This window comes from Lissotriton vulgaris, chromosome 5 (genome assembly GCF_964263255.1).
Source record: "Lissotriton vulgaris chromosome 5, aLisVul1.2, whole genome shotgun sequence".
Taxonomy (NCBI): Eukaryota; Metazoa; Chordata; class Amphibia; order Caudata; family Salamandridae; genus Lissotriton; species Lissotriton vulgaris.
Window position 1 is genome coordinate 742762644 of NC_141693.1, and position 15188 is coordinate 742777831.

Genomic DNA, 15188 nt, shown 5'->3' on the forward strand with positions numbered 1-15188 from the left:
CCCCTTGAAGCAGTGGGAGTATAAAAGAAATGTGTAATTTGTATTGCCTCGTAGTGCCTTGGAGAATTATTTGGGGGTGCCTGTAGCAAAGCAAGCCAGGCTGATTTATGTCCTGTTGAAGTTTTCAAATCTCCACTGATATGAGGAGTGGGAAGCCAAACACAAATGGATTTACTTGCTTCTTGATATTTCTCTTTATTTTTTGTAACAGGATATAACACATCACAAAATCAAAGAAGAATCATAGCACACACCCCACAGATGCCATGTAAGCATTTCAAATTCAAACAATTAGCGAATTATGCTTACCTTTGGGAAGCTTCGAGTTTCAATTCAGGAACTAAGCAGTAGGGGACAGATTTACTAAGGACTTGTGTTTACCTTAATAGAGTTTTATAGAGCGTGAACTAGACCCGGTATGGGTATCAGAGCGCTTTACATGAGCTGTTACAGTTAAATTTATGAAATATATCCAGTGAGTTGTCGATTTATAGTTATAAAAAATAGGAAGGTGGCAAGGGAATATAAATGTAGAGCATGTAGTTCTGGCTTACCTGCCTGATCATATGTGAAGTTATGCAAATTCTCATTATATTACAATAGAATTAGATTAACATGCTGCTTGACAAGAACCACAATGTTTCTAAATCGGATCCCAGCTTTGGTATTTGGTATTTGGGTATGAACTGGATAAATGCAACACAATAGATCTGCGAGCACATTAAAAACCAAGGAAAGGCTGTTTACTTCACTTTGCATTTTGAAACACTTGAATGTAATTTTAGTTATCTTACATTTATAAGTGCAAGGTTACAACTACTAAAACTCTAATCAAGGCAAGGCCTTCTCACTGACATGGGGTAAGCTGATATCTCTAAATGTAGGCTGTGATCTGTGTTTGCCAGAATCTGGAATTGTGAATTTAGAGAATGGGATAATGGGAAATGTGTATTTTTACAAATTAACTTTCACTGACATGAAGAAAGTTTTAAGACAGTAAAATCTAGACTATCATCATTTTTTGCCAAACAAAACCATGGGTCTCCAATTAATGTTGACATGTTGCCTGTACATCTTGATATTTACCACGTCCACAACAGTCCTTTGCAATTTCGCTGTACTGAATGATCACATCATATTAGTAACATGTATAAATTCCTTTGAGGTGGCCCTGGAGAGAATATCCATACATTTAATAATTACTCTTTGATGTCATTGACAGCGGTACCTGTTTTCTAACATAGTTCCAGAATTAATCAGTTTGTGAGAAAAATGCTAATACTGAAATTGGAAGGGAGCCTAGTTTTGAAAGTCTGACTACTTCAGTGTGTAAAATGTTAGCTGTTGTGATAAAAGTCAGTGTAAGGCAATAACTGTGCAGGATGCCGCTTGCAATCACTCAACTCTACATTTCATAGGCCTGAGATCGGAGTGGAGAGCCAGACTGCCTCTTGGACTTGTTAGAGTCCCATAAGGGCATAGGAAGTAAAGCAGGTGACTCAGTAATAAAACATCAACCAGCAGGTTTAAGAATATTTCTGAGGCCCACAGCTGGAAGTGATATTTTAGAACCACTGCAGTCTAGGAGAGTAGTTCAGGACTTTGATCTTGCTTTTGAAAGTTGTTGGCTATTTTTGAGAGTAAGACGACCCAAAGGAGGCAAAACACAATCATGTGTATATTGAAAATTACAGGTCTCTTTAAATTAGTAGCCATCTGCAGCCCAGTCACATTCTTTAAGAAAATACACCTCCCCCATGTCTTTCTGGTAATGTGAGTTATGAAAAAACAGGACATACATCTAAAGGTAGTTTGTGCAACACAGGTTCCATGTGAACATTCAATTGTGAGTGTTTTGTATTTAAAAAATGCTTCCCTTCATTTATGAAGAAAAACCAAAGGTGGTGATGGACGGAGCGTTGACAATACAAACACTCACCCCCAGTCAACTGATCTGGGTTTAATCCATCACAGTTTTTTAGCTCACTCTACCACCCCAGTTCAGACATGGCCATATGCAAATCAGTCTGACCCTGTGCCTCATGGGAACAGTCCAGCCCGAACTGCCAAGCCATGTCTTCCCTGGACTGGAATCAAGCTTCCCAGGACCGGTTTGGCATTACAGCCGTCTTCAGCCGGGCTTGCTTGACTCCAGTGGCAAAGTGAGCAAGGGACTCACGTCTGAGCATACCCTGCCAACTTTGCCTCAAGTTTGCCTCTTGAGTATTGAACGACCACTGATCTCTCACTGGCTGAAAGGACTTGTGTGACAAGCATCAGTTCCCAAAGTGGATGTGGTTTTTAATGGGATGGATGGATGTACGCTTTTAATGGGATATGCTAAAGTATTACCAAAGTATTCCTAAGTGCCCCCTGCTCCTGGTTGTGCAAGCACACCCGCACACAGCAACCTCGAAATGGAAATAAAAACAACAAAAAACTCAGAGATAGTGCAGGAGGCACTGAAAGGTTTGAAAAAATTGGAAGAGGAGTGTTGGGAAAGGGTTAGAAGGCATGGGAAGGTGTGCCAGGCAACAAATGGCTAGGGGCTAATGGGGAAAAGGTGAAATATTTTATAATAAGTTGAGCGGGATGGGGACGAGTGGAGGAAGCTATGGACGAGTAGAGGGAAGCAACAATGAAAGTGACGAGGTGGGGGAAACTAAAAGGGAAGCAGCACACAGAGGAGAGAGCTAGAGAACACACACATTCCTGAGCAAGAGACGGCAGCAACAAAATCTCTCAAAAGCCAGTGCTTCTCTCAGACCCAGAGCATTTCTGCTGCAGATACATGGCGGTGAATGCATTAAAACCACATAATCTTAGGGTCTCCCCCAGATTTGTGCACTGGTTCTTCCGGAGAGCCGTCCAACTGTGTTCATGGCTCTGTAGCCAGCCCTTGTAGTTCTTCTACCCTCTCTAGGAGGGAGAGCAGCCTACCGCTGGGTTGCTATTACATGCATATCTGATATTTTATTAATTTTACTGTTTTTTTATCACGCTGTAAATTTTGCTCTGTCATTTCGCTTTTTTGCCCATGTATGTTTCCTATTCCTCCCCTGTTTTTTGTTATTTGACTAGTTCATTCATCCTCTTTTGTATGGTTTATGGGAGGGGTAGTTCCACTAGTGGAGTAGTGTGGCTCACTGGTTAGAGACGGCAGGCCCGAGAGCAGAAGTCGGCCCGGGACCAGGGTTCAATTCCCGACGCGGCAGGGTTGTGGACCTTGGTCAGCGGACTCGATAATTCTCGCTTCGGTGCTTACTCTAATCAGGGGTTCCACTCGGCAACTCTGGGCATTAGCTTGCCTAATCTCCACAACGGCCCCACCAATTCTGGAGATGCCTGGCTCCACCTTGGGGACCCCCAGCAAAGGACCATCCCACAGGGAAAGCCAGGACGGGTTCCCCAGAGTTATACAGCGCCGGGACGCCCTGTTGCTGGGGCAGCTGTGCACTTTACAAGTATACTACATTTACATTTACATTTGTTTTGTTCTGCTTTAGAATATGCTGTAGAACCGTGCATGGTCATTCTGTTGTTATACAGAATAAGCAGCTACCTATGTTATGCCATCTATTAATGTAATAACTGCACTTTCACAATTGCTTTATTAACCTTCCTGCTTTCTCAAATTTGCTTGAAAATGCACGATTTTTCTTCTTTTTTTCCAAAAATTTTTGGGGGGGGTTATCCCCCCAAACCCCCCTTTTGGGGTTCAGGCTCGCTCGCTGCGCTCGCTCGCTACGGTGCAGTATGCTAATCCTTTTGCGCCCCACCACTTTCAAATGTCACCCACCGCCCCTGTGCTGTGGGACTGAGTAGCGCTGGATTAAACAGTCGAGAATGAATACTCAGGGAGTAGGTGAATGAATGGGATTTTGTGAATTGTGAATGGTGAATCATGACGTTCACATTAAAGTCATTGAGTGTAATGACAGGGCAATGTGCATTGCATTAGTTTTAGGACTGCATCAAGGTAATCAATAAGAAATCTAATTTGTTTTTGGAATGCTGTAGTTCTTACGCATAATTTAAGTGATTAGTGAATGGTGATGCCAATCTGTTCCAAGTAGGTAGTCTTATGTCTAAGCATGGGAACAGGTTTAAATTCGGATTTTAATGGTGAGAAAGTCACTGTGGCTTTCATTTGTCCTTGTCCTGCTGGCATCTTGGTGCTCTTATACTTGTGTTTAGGTAGCCTTAAATTAATATTTCACATTGAAATATAGAGTATTTTAACTTCCTTACAAAGTTCAGATGTTTAGTTAGACTTACCGGCATCAAGGGGAAATATTTCTCAACAGGTTGCTATCTGCACTGAAAACAGCAATAAGGAGTGACAGTACTGAATAAAAGTGGAATTGTTTGCATCACTGAGGTGCAGTCTTGCTTAGGTGGGTGGATTCCAGCTTGCTCAGGAAATGCTTCATATTGGTGCATTGGTAACAGGTCCTTGGGATCCCATGACAAGAATAACTGTGTATGAAGCACTACACCACTGAGTGAAGTACGCTACTGAATATTTGCATGTTTAAAACAATGGAATAACGGAAAAGCCAACATCACAAGAGGTTTTCAGAGTGGTACCCTGATAGAATCCCATATGGTCTCAATGGTAGAATAGCTACTGGTGCTATATAGAGATCAGGAGAACAGAGTCGTAATGCAAGCCGCCGCAGCCCCTGTGGAGTAGGGGTGCCCCCAACTATTCAGGGGCCCCCAAATCCTTCAAATGGGCATGCCATCACAAGCACAATGAATATCTGTAAGATATGGGAGATCAAAGGGCCTCTTCACATTCTGTAGGGGTCCCCATTGCTATGCCACTGCAGGAAGAATATGAACTCACCAAGTAGAATTTCAAGATGGTTGGACTCTTATTTATATTTTTAAAAAATCATGCTTACCTTTAAGAGCATGGCATCAAAGTTCAGCGTGCTCTGGTTGAATTGTGGGTGCAGTGCAACCTTTATCACTGAGAACTTCTGCGAGGTCGGCTCTTGAAGAAAAAGGTTATGTTTTCCCAGCAGAATGGTCAATCTGTTGATTCTGGAACAGTAAAAAAAATGCATTAATGTTTAGTTTTTTGTCTTCCACCACCAATAAAGTCTAAAGTCCACGTACGGATAGAAGCAGTGTGCAGCCGTGAGTACCCATTGGGGGTTGATGAGGCTCCCCCCACAGAAGTGGCCATTCGGGCCCTGGATCGATGCAATGTATTTCACAGAGTTCTTTTCCACCTCAAACCCTCCAATTATCTTGGGGTCAGGAAGGGCTTCTAGAAAAGTGACAAAACAGAACTGATATAAATGAGGTTGCAACCTACAGACAATCTCATGAATAAGAACATATACACAGCATATACATGTAAATTCACCAAAAAAGGGTGTGTTCGTGCTCCCGACTTTATGATCTCTTTGCTTATGACATCACAGGATTGACCCCTTGTCCTACCCATAGCTCCCAATCAACCCCAGGCTCCAACACGCTATTGAGGTGCTAGGCAAAAGGCAAGGAACAGTAACTATGAAAGTAAAGAGATCTTAGGGTGCTGTTTGTGATGCAATCACAATGACTCTGATCCACCCCACTCACACTGACCTAGTGCAGCAAGAAAGCCATGGTAACATGACTCATGTAGTGGGGTGACATATGGCTGCAGCCAAAAACTGTTGGGGAAGTTTGTATGTTGCATGTCCATGGTTAGCGAGGCTGTTGCTGGTGGTGCTCTGTATTGATGGCTGGTGAAGGAACGAACCCGTAAGTAAGCGTTGACTAGACTTAGACATCGCTATGTTATTTTGCGTTTTCTGGATAAGGTACGAACCAACCCTATTTGACTGCCTGCAGGAAGACATATTCAAGAGGGGCTTGCATGGACAGTGGGAGGGATTTCATATTAGAGCATGAGTTTGCAGGAATATAGTTATAAATTGGTGAGACATGAGGGTGCAGTTGGGATTCTTATGTCAACTAGGGCACACTGGTCACATGGCCGCCTGCTGCCACGTCCTCATGTTATCTGAGGTGCAAATGATATGGGTCCCCTACAACATGTTGTCAAAGGAATGTAAAGTATGCAATTGTACATTTGTTAATCTGTTAGATTAATCTATTGCCATCTTTGTTCATTGACAACATCAGGTCCCTACTGGAAAAGGGGGAAACCACGGAACTCATCCTCCTGGACCTCTCAGCCGCCTTTAACACCGTCTGCACCACACACTGCGTACAAGCCTCCACATCGCAGGGGTCCGAGGCAAAACCCTGGATTGGATCACCTCCTTCCTCACCGGCAGAACCCAGAGAGTCCACCTTCCCCCGTACCGATCCGAAGCCACCACAATCACCTTCGGCGTACCCCAAGGATCATCCCTAAGCCTGACACTCTTCGGAGGACCTCATCCTCGGCTCCACCCCTTCCGTATGGGTCGACTCCTAATGGCTGACCTCGCTGGGAGCTGCCACGGCACCCACTAACCACGCCCGCAATCTGGGGTTCATCCTGGACTCAATGCTCTCTATGACCCAGCAAGTCAACACTGTCTCCTCCTCCTGCTTCAACACCGTCCGCATGCTCCGCAGGATCTACAGATGGATCCCCACTGAAACAAGGAGAAACTCGTCACCCGCAGGCTGGACTACAGCAACGCTCTCTACGCAGGAACCATTGCTACACTCCAGAAGAGACTCCAACACGTACAAAACGCCTCTGCTCGCCTCATCCTCAGACTCCCTCGCCAAAGCCGCATCACCACCCTCCTTAGAGATCTGCACTGGCTCCCGGTCAACAAGAGGATCACCTTCAAACTTCTCACCCACGCGCACAAAGCACTCCACAATGTCGGACCAGCATACCTCAACGAACGACTGTCCTTCTACACCCTGAACCGCCAGCTTTGTTCCGGCAACCTCGCCCTCGCCACCGTCCCACACATCCGCTGAACGACCGCAGGCATAAGATCCTTCTCCCACCTCCCCGCAAAGACCTGGAACACCCTCCCCGCCCACCTGCGGCAGACCCAGGACCTGCTGACCTTCAGGAGACTCCTCAAGACCTCTCTGTTCGACCAGTAGCTGCCTCCCCTCATTGCCTTAAGACCCTTATGGGTGAGTAGCGTGCTCTACAAATGCTTGATCGATTGATTGATTTAACCCATTTATTTTCCTTTTTTCTGAATTAAAATGAAAATACAATTAGAATATATGCAGATGCACAGAGTGTAATATGCTATTTATTACCATTGTTGAGCGTGGAGAGAGGCAGTTGCTCATAATAACATGAGCTAAAGGAACTCATTTATTTTCGCTCTTTTGGCATAAATACCTATATTACTGCAGTGGGTATTAGCTTATGTTTTTTTAGATAGTGTTTTCTAAATGCACCATCCGTCAGAATGAGAGAACATTGGGAGTTGGAGAATTGTAGGGCAATGTGCGCTAGTGGTCTTCATCAGGAGAAGACATTCTCTAGGATGATGTGCTCTGAAATGGAATCAAGCAAAACTGCCCCTTCTGAAACTGAAATTTACGGATGTGATTTGACACTATGGGGCAGCTCTGTGACGTTGAACAGTATGCTTAATGAAGCACAGATGACCACATAGGTCTAAAGGTAGGGGGCCGCAATGTGGTGCAGATGTGAAACCACTGAAGAGGGGGAGGAGCAGTGGCCCAGTTAGGGATCAGAGGAAAAAGAGGGGGTGTAGGACTTGGCCTTATTGGCTAAAGTTCCCTAAACTTTTTGCTTGCCCCCAAACCTTTGTCCTGACATAAAGTTGCAAATTTAGATGCTTTGGGTACTTTGCCACTACTGATCAGTGTCAAAGTACAAGTGTTCCCTGTGTAAAGTGTAATGGTAATTGGTTGGCCATGATTGGAATGTTTGCCTTACTAGTAAAGTCCCTAGTGATGTGCACTGTGTGCCAGGGCAAGTAATGCAAGGGCGCACGGGGCAGGGAACTCAGGCCTGCAGTGTAGGGCCTGCGCGTAGTTTGCTAAGTTACCTTGTTGTCCTGACAAGTGCAACCACTTGTCAGACCTGACTTTCCCTTTTGCCTACACATTGGACACTCCTGTGGTAGGTACCGGGTATTCCCTGGGCAGGGTGCAGTGTAGGTAAAAGGCAGGATATCTACTAAGGCGTGTGTTATGTCCTGACAGTGAAAAACACTCCATTTCGTTTTTCACTGCTGAAAGGCCTTCCTGCCCATAGGACAGAATGGGGGAGGCTGGGTGTTGTGTTTATTAGCCTAGATTCCTATAAATGTAAAATAGAGAGGTTAAGTTTAGTATGTATGAACTCACAGTGTCATAACACATCTTTCTGTGAAGGTGGTTTTGTCACTGTGTGTTCAGAAACCAATCTTTTAGAAAGTGGCTGAGCTTTGTGCTTTAAGCATTTCTGTGTGTCTCTGCTGAAATGTGGATTGAAAGTCTGGATCTGAAAAGTGAGAGGAGCAGGGGGAGGTCTTGACCCAGGGAGGGGTTGGGATGGCACCAGGCTTCCCTGCATCTGGAGATTATGGGGAGGAAATGCCCGGGAGGTGAAGAGGCCTGGGCTAGTGCTATAAACCAATTGAACCATCTCCTGCTGAGTGATTAAGGATCCAGACCCCCAGTATCAAAGGGAGAAAAGTGACACTGGAAGGGAGAAACCCAGAACTTGTTTAGGGAGGGTTCAGGGACCCCTGAGCACAAAGGAACTTCAAAGACATTAAGGGGGTATAACTATGAGAGCTGAAACCTATAAACGTTGGAATGAAACAGAATTGGATTGAGACTGAAAAGGCTTGGACCCATTCTGTGGTCAAGAGCAACCTCTGCCAAAGAAGGATCAAATGAAGAGACTGCTGTGGAAAGACCAACTCTTGCTTCGTGATCTGGGGCTGTTCTGGAGTTTGCTGTTCTAACCAAGGGAGAGGCTGTTTGGACTGTGCTTGGAGGCGCTGGGTCCCCCTGCTTGAAGAAGACTGTGCTTTTTACTGTGTCTTGTTACCCCAAGGGCCCGAGGCGAGTTGGCTCCCTGTTTGAAAACACAGGAACATAAAAGTTTCCAGAGAAGTCCCAAGCAACGTGGGGTGCGCATGCTTTTTCAGCTTAAGACCCTCAGAATTTGTGCCTTGTGATCGAGGGCACGCAGGAGTAAGCTGAGTCTCGGACACGCAGGGTACGTGTCGTGGTACAGGCCAAGGTGTTGGTGAGGAGCGCCTTATCCTTGTGTGCATTGGGAGACGAGGTGAGGCTCAGACGTGCAGGCTGCGTGTCGTGGTGCAGGCCAGGTCGTTGGTGAGGAGCACCTGGTCGTTGTGTGCACCAAACAAAAAAGTGAGTCTCAGATGCGCAGAGTGTGTGTCGTGGTGCAGCCAGGGCATTGGTGAAGAGCCCCTGGTCCTCGTGTGCACTGGGAGCAGAGGTGAGACTCGGACACGCAGAGTGCGTGCTGTGGTGCAGCCAAGACATTGGTGAATAGAGCCTGGTCATCGTGTGCACCGGGAGAAGAGGTGAGACTTGGACACGCAGGGTGTTTGTCATGGTGCAGCCAAAGGTTTGGTGAAGAGTGCCTGGTCGTGGTGTGCACTGAGTGAAGAAGTGAGTCTTGGACGCGCAGGGTGCATGTCAAGGTGCAGCCAGAGCGTTGGTGAAGAGCGCCTGGTCATCATGTGCACCGGGAGAAGAGGTGAGACTCGGACGCGCAGGGTGCGTGTCGAGGTGCAAGCAGAGACGTTGGTGAAGAGCGCCGGGTCATCGTGAGCACCAGAGAAGAGGCGAGTCTTGGACACGCAGAGTGGGTGTTGAGGTGCAACCAGAGGCACTGGTGAGGAGTGCCTGAGTAGTGTGTGCACCGAATTCGAAGTAAGTCGCCACAGTGCTGAGGGCGGGTCTCGGGGCTCACTGAGACCTCTGGAAAGAGGGCCAGGTCATTGGGCCCTTGGAGTAAAACAGCAGCGGCCCGGACTGCCAGCCCGGAGGAGCTGAGCCACCAGCCTGAGCTTGCCGCACCCATTGACCGAGTTCTGGACCAAGGCCCAAGTCACTGAAGGAGGAGAGGAGAGTGGGGTTGCGCCCCTCCAGGTAACGTGGAATACCACCTGGGGTCGGGTGCGGGCACGGAGGGACACTCTCTCGGCCTCTCGCTTCTGTCAGCTGCGCGAGCCTGTTGCTTCGGCTCGGATTTAGGCTCCTGCTTGCCCAAGGAGGGGCAGTACTGGGGCCGGAGTGAGAAGCAGTACTTTTGTGTCATCATTGATCCATATTGGGGGCACTGTTAACGGAGCACCTAAACTGTTGTATTACACTTTGCATTATTGCTGCTAGTGAACTATCGAACTGTGGTATGACGCCTGACCTTATTTGTGCCTGATCAATGACATGCCTGGTGCACTACGCACTGCGTTATTTTTCCCTTGCAGAGTACATGATTCTAACATGGGGCATTGCATTATTGCTTCATCACACAGTATCTGATTATAACGTGGCGCAGTGCATTATTTCTACATTGCACAGTACATGATTGTAGCGTAACGCATTGCTTTGTTTCTTCCTTGCACAGGGCATGCCGGTATTGATACACATTTCATTATTCCTTCTATTGCAAAGTACATGATTGTGGTGCTACATATGGCATTGTTTCTCTATTGCACAGTACAGGAGAATATCATTACGCATTGCAGCATTTGTTTTCTTTTGCAATGTGTGTGATTCTGGCAGATATTATTGTTGAATACGGCATAAGTATCGTGTCGTATGCGGATGACACGCAACTAGGGGTGTCACTATCTCAATCCCAAATAGAGGCAGCCATCAATTTCTCCACCTGTTTACAGGAGCTGGCAGTCTGGATGTCAAATAACTGTTTAAAGTTAAATGGCAGTAAGACGGAGGTCCTAATTGTGGGTAAGGCTCCCCCCTCAGTGTGGTCATCGATGTGGTGGCCGCAGACTCTGGGCCCCACCCACAGTAACCAGGTTAAGAACTTGGGGATGTGGCTGGATTCAAAGCTCCCATTCGATCACCACACCAGGACGGTGGCTGGGATGTGCTTTGGAATGATGAAGGGCCTTCGGAAGATCTTAGATGTGCTCCCCGTAGCTGCCAGGAAAACTTTAGTCCATGCGTTGGTGACTTCCTGCCTGGACTATGGGACGCTCTATATCTAGGAGCCAGTGTTAAGAGTGTTCAGAGACTACAATGCATTCAGAACACGGCGCCCGCCTTTTTCTGATTCTCCCAGGAGAGCTTCCCCTAAGAATGTCCTCGCTGCTCTACACTGGCTCCCGGTGAGGGGGAGAATTCTTTTTAAAGCCCTGTGTGTCAGTCAAAGCATCCTGCAGGGAAACGGACCTAGCTACCTACATAGTCTAATGTCTCCCTACATTCCTACCCGGGACTTGCCGTCCCGGGGGACGGGACAGGTTAAGATCCCAGTAATTAAAAGACTGAGAATGGGTGGCCGATCCTTCAGCTACCTAGCCGCTAAACACTGGAATGTCCTCCCTCTAGCTCTCCGGTTTGAACCATCAGAGGGGCTCTTCCAGGAAAAAAAGAAAGACCTGGCTCTTTCACATATAGGTTTACCACTTATCCTTTTTAAGAGTTACTGCTACAGACAGGGCGATTGGCTGCAGGTGATGGAGCAAGGTGGAAAAACAAAATTTAGTGTACCCTTGCGAAATCATATTTCCATAATCATAATTTGAACTAATTAAGTGACGCATGAAACTAATCAACCTAGAATAAAAGTTGCACCTACACAGACATACGTGGGAAATTAATTATGTTTATGTTGCTATCATAATTAACAAATCTTGTGATTCTGTCATGTCCTAAACTAATAAGCAGCTTTGAGATAGCGGAATGCAGATTTTTTTGCGTATTTTGTGGCAAAAACGCAAGGATAAGTGAGTATATTATGCTTAAATGTGCCTATTTTGCTAGGTAACTACTAACAGGGAAAACCTTAGAAGAGGGGGAGGTAAACAGAAGGGCTGAAAATCTTAGAATTAACGTTCATTTGTGTTTGTTTCTATGATAGTTCCCATTTGTGACTATAGAGGCCCAAAAGAAAATGGAGTTACTCGATTATTGTGGCCACAACAGAAGTACGCATGCGCAAGCAAAGACCGAGTCTGAATGCGAGCTGCTTGTACCTGGAGTGACTACGGTTCAGAGACACTCTAGCCTGGAAGTATAGATGGCTGCCAAAATGATGAGAACAATGGTTCAGAACGTGAGAATAAATGTGAAAGTTGCGAGTGGAGAACAGGACTAGGCCAGACTTGGGCCAAAACAAAGGACCCATTCGAAATTTGCGGACGGAAGGAAAAGTAATATTATGATGACAAAATGATGCTCATCCACCTCAAAATTGTCCAATCAGAACTCGAAATTAGGCTGAAAGATATATTTTTAGATAGATAAAGCTAGTAAAAAGGGTATAAAAAGTGCTGATTTGACTGAGGAAAAAACTTCTCTGGCTGTACAGGTCTGTAGGCTACTAAACCTGGAGAGGGCTTTTGGTCGATTGCTGATTGCTGCGATCGCTGAACCGGACAAGAGCAGGAAGGGAAACGCGAGGGGAGACGCGAAGAAACGGGCTGCTGACAACGCTTGTCGCCTGCCATCTCCCGCCTGCCACCTGCCATCTGCCGCCTACCGCCACTATTCCTGCCCTTCCCTCCCAGCCACGGACCTCGGCAGGGCAGGGCCGTGCTAACTGCATGGTAACTGCGGTAACTGCTGGGGGTAGCCGCTGGGAAAAAGCTGCGGCGGAGTGCGGTCACATCGGGCAGCCAAGTTGGGCGGGGCTCAGTCTCCTAAGTGCTACACACCGGCTCCGGCTATGTGAGCTTGAATCACCACGAATGTGCTGCGATTGCAGTGCTTTTAGAAGCTATAAAGCAACAAAGTCTCAATCTTCAATTCACAAGCCACAAGTCACTTCTCTGCCTTCCTGCATCTCCTGTACTTCAGATACAGGCTTGACCAGTCCGTGTTTTCCAGGTGTAACCGACAGTCAGTCAGCCATTCTGCGTGAGGAGCAGCGGGGAGCAGGCAGACACCGCTACTTAACCACAACCTCGACCTCAGTCTCATCCTCAAGCCCCCCATAGCAGCCAGCAGCCAGAGCGGGAGAGCGGGGGAAAGGTGAGAGGTGAGTCGCGGCCGCGCTGCGGTTTGAAAAGAGCTCCACATCCTTAAGCCCCCATAGCCGCCGCTGACAGCCAGGAGCCAGCGAGCCGCGGCCGCTCTAAGGCAGGAGGAGAGTGGGAGTGAGCCGGGTGCGAGTAGCTGGGGAGCTACGATCAGCGGGCAGTCCAGAAGTCAAGCATTTTCTCAATTTTTCCCTCACTTTGGTGTACGATATACGGTGCACGGCTCGGAGAGAGTCTGGAGGGCAGGTGAGCAGGGTCCGCCTGAAGGAGCTGCAAGCGGACTGAGACTGAGACTGTCGCCTCTCTGTCGCACCGACGCGGCAGGACTGGGACAGCCTAATCGGGCAAGAGCCGGGAAGAAGGGGTTCCCTCCAAGCCTCCAAGGCTGTGGCAAAAGCTGAGGCTGTGGCTGTGGCTAGGCAAACAGAGAGTAGCAAGAGGCACCTCAAGACATCACGAAAGGCACTCACAGGCAGCTGGCACCAGTGGTTACGCCTAGGGGGTAGATGGAAGTAGTAATATAACCATAAGTACTACAGTACCCAGTTCTGCATCCAGCGCTATTACTCCACATTAACTGACTCATGACTCCTTCCCCACCAGTCTTGACCACAGACCACAGGGGTGCAGGGGTGCAGGGCTCAAAGGAACCAGCGACGCAAGGGTAAGGGTAAGGTAACCCCCCGTGAAGGAGAAGAAAAGAAAAGAAACAGGAGCAGGAGTAGGAACAGAACAGAAGCAGAAAGCAGGAAAACAGGAGTTCACCATGAGATCCGGGATATCTAGGGATGCTCTCGCACCCCCGAACCCCACCAAAAGATCCAGGAGAGCAAACAAGGGCAATAAGAAAACCATCACAGACTTTATGAACACTGGCAAAGACGAACTGAAGAAAGGGGGAGTGGAAGGTGAAAAGGAAGGAGGAGGGGGAAACGAGCGGCTGATCCCCCGGACCCCCTTTCTCCCAGGTCATCTCAGCCCTGAGCTCTCACGAAACCTTAAAGGGTCAAGCTTCCAACCCAAAATCTACTCAAAATTCTCATTCATCAGGTGCGGTCCTTTGCATGAACACCGGGAAGGTCAACAACCTGCCAATTCCGATACTACCGGTCTCTTACGTATCGGAACAAGAGCTTCAGATAGAGCCAACAAAGGAGCCAATGAGAGGGATAAGGAGAAAGCCTCCTTCAGAGGAGATGGACGACGAAGACGGTGAAGCAAGAGAAAAAGAAGACAGCGATGATAGGGAATGCCTTCTCACTATACAGACTGAAAACCACTGTGAAAACTACAGTGAGTTCCACAGAGGGGTGACCTCTACAACCTCTATGACCAACAGAAAGCGGGCCCCCGTTTTTGACCTGGACCCAATCCCGGCCCAGGTTCTAGAATTAAAAACACAGCCATATAAGAGCAAGCAGCAAGACCCCACCCAGAGTGCCCTGAGCACGGGATCTACAACAAACTGGACCCTGAAGGACACTACTAAACCAATTGGAGTAAAATCATTCCCAGAAGACTGGCGCAACATCGCCAGTGATTCTGAGGAAAATCCAGGGACACAAAAGGCTCCTAAGGTACAAAACATACCTGACGTACCTGACGTACCAGATGCCCTTGTAACACCTTTGTCAGTACCCAGTAAACTAAGTAACCTGAACCCGTGGAAATTGGGTCCTGGAATAACGGCAGGACTTAGCACCCCCGGTCTATCACAGGATCTTATAAGTGAGAAAAAAACACCCGCATTACAAGATCTTAGGAAAGAGCAATCAAAATTTAGCAAGCACATATGCACGATCTCTAACCAAGACCACAAAATAAAGGGGCTGTCTTTTGCCGGAGAACGCTGCACGGTACTGGAGCCGCATGTGCCTCCGGCACAAGTCCATTATCCAGCACAATTTGAGCAACCTCTAACTCCGCCCGAGTAAACCTTCCAGCATCGGTCAGCTCAGCCTCCATCCCACAAAAAGCTATGGACCCAGAGATCTTGTACCCAACGCAAGAAGAGTGGGAGGAATTGGTTGC

General features: G+C 47.4%; 1 protein-coding gene across 1 annotated transcript in view; it reads right to left on the reverse strand.

Annotated features, from left to right (window-relative positions):
- Positions 1-15188, reverse strand: part of LOC147711484 (trypsin-like) — a 119225-nt gene that overhangs the window by 83479 nt on the left and 20558 nt on the right. Inside the window, exons 2-3 of the mRNA XM_086920186.1 lie at positions 5128-5281; positions 4911-5052 (exon numbers count right to left, since the gene is read on the reverse strand). Coding sequence (XP_086776312.1) covers positions 4911-5052; positions 5128-5281 — 296 coding nt within the window. The remainder of the gene's footprint in view (positions 1-4910; positions 5053-5127; positions 5282-15188) is intronic.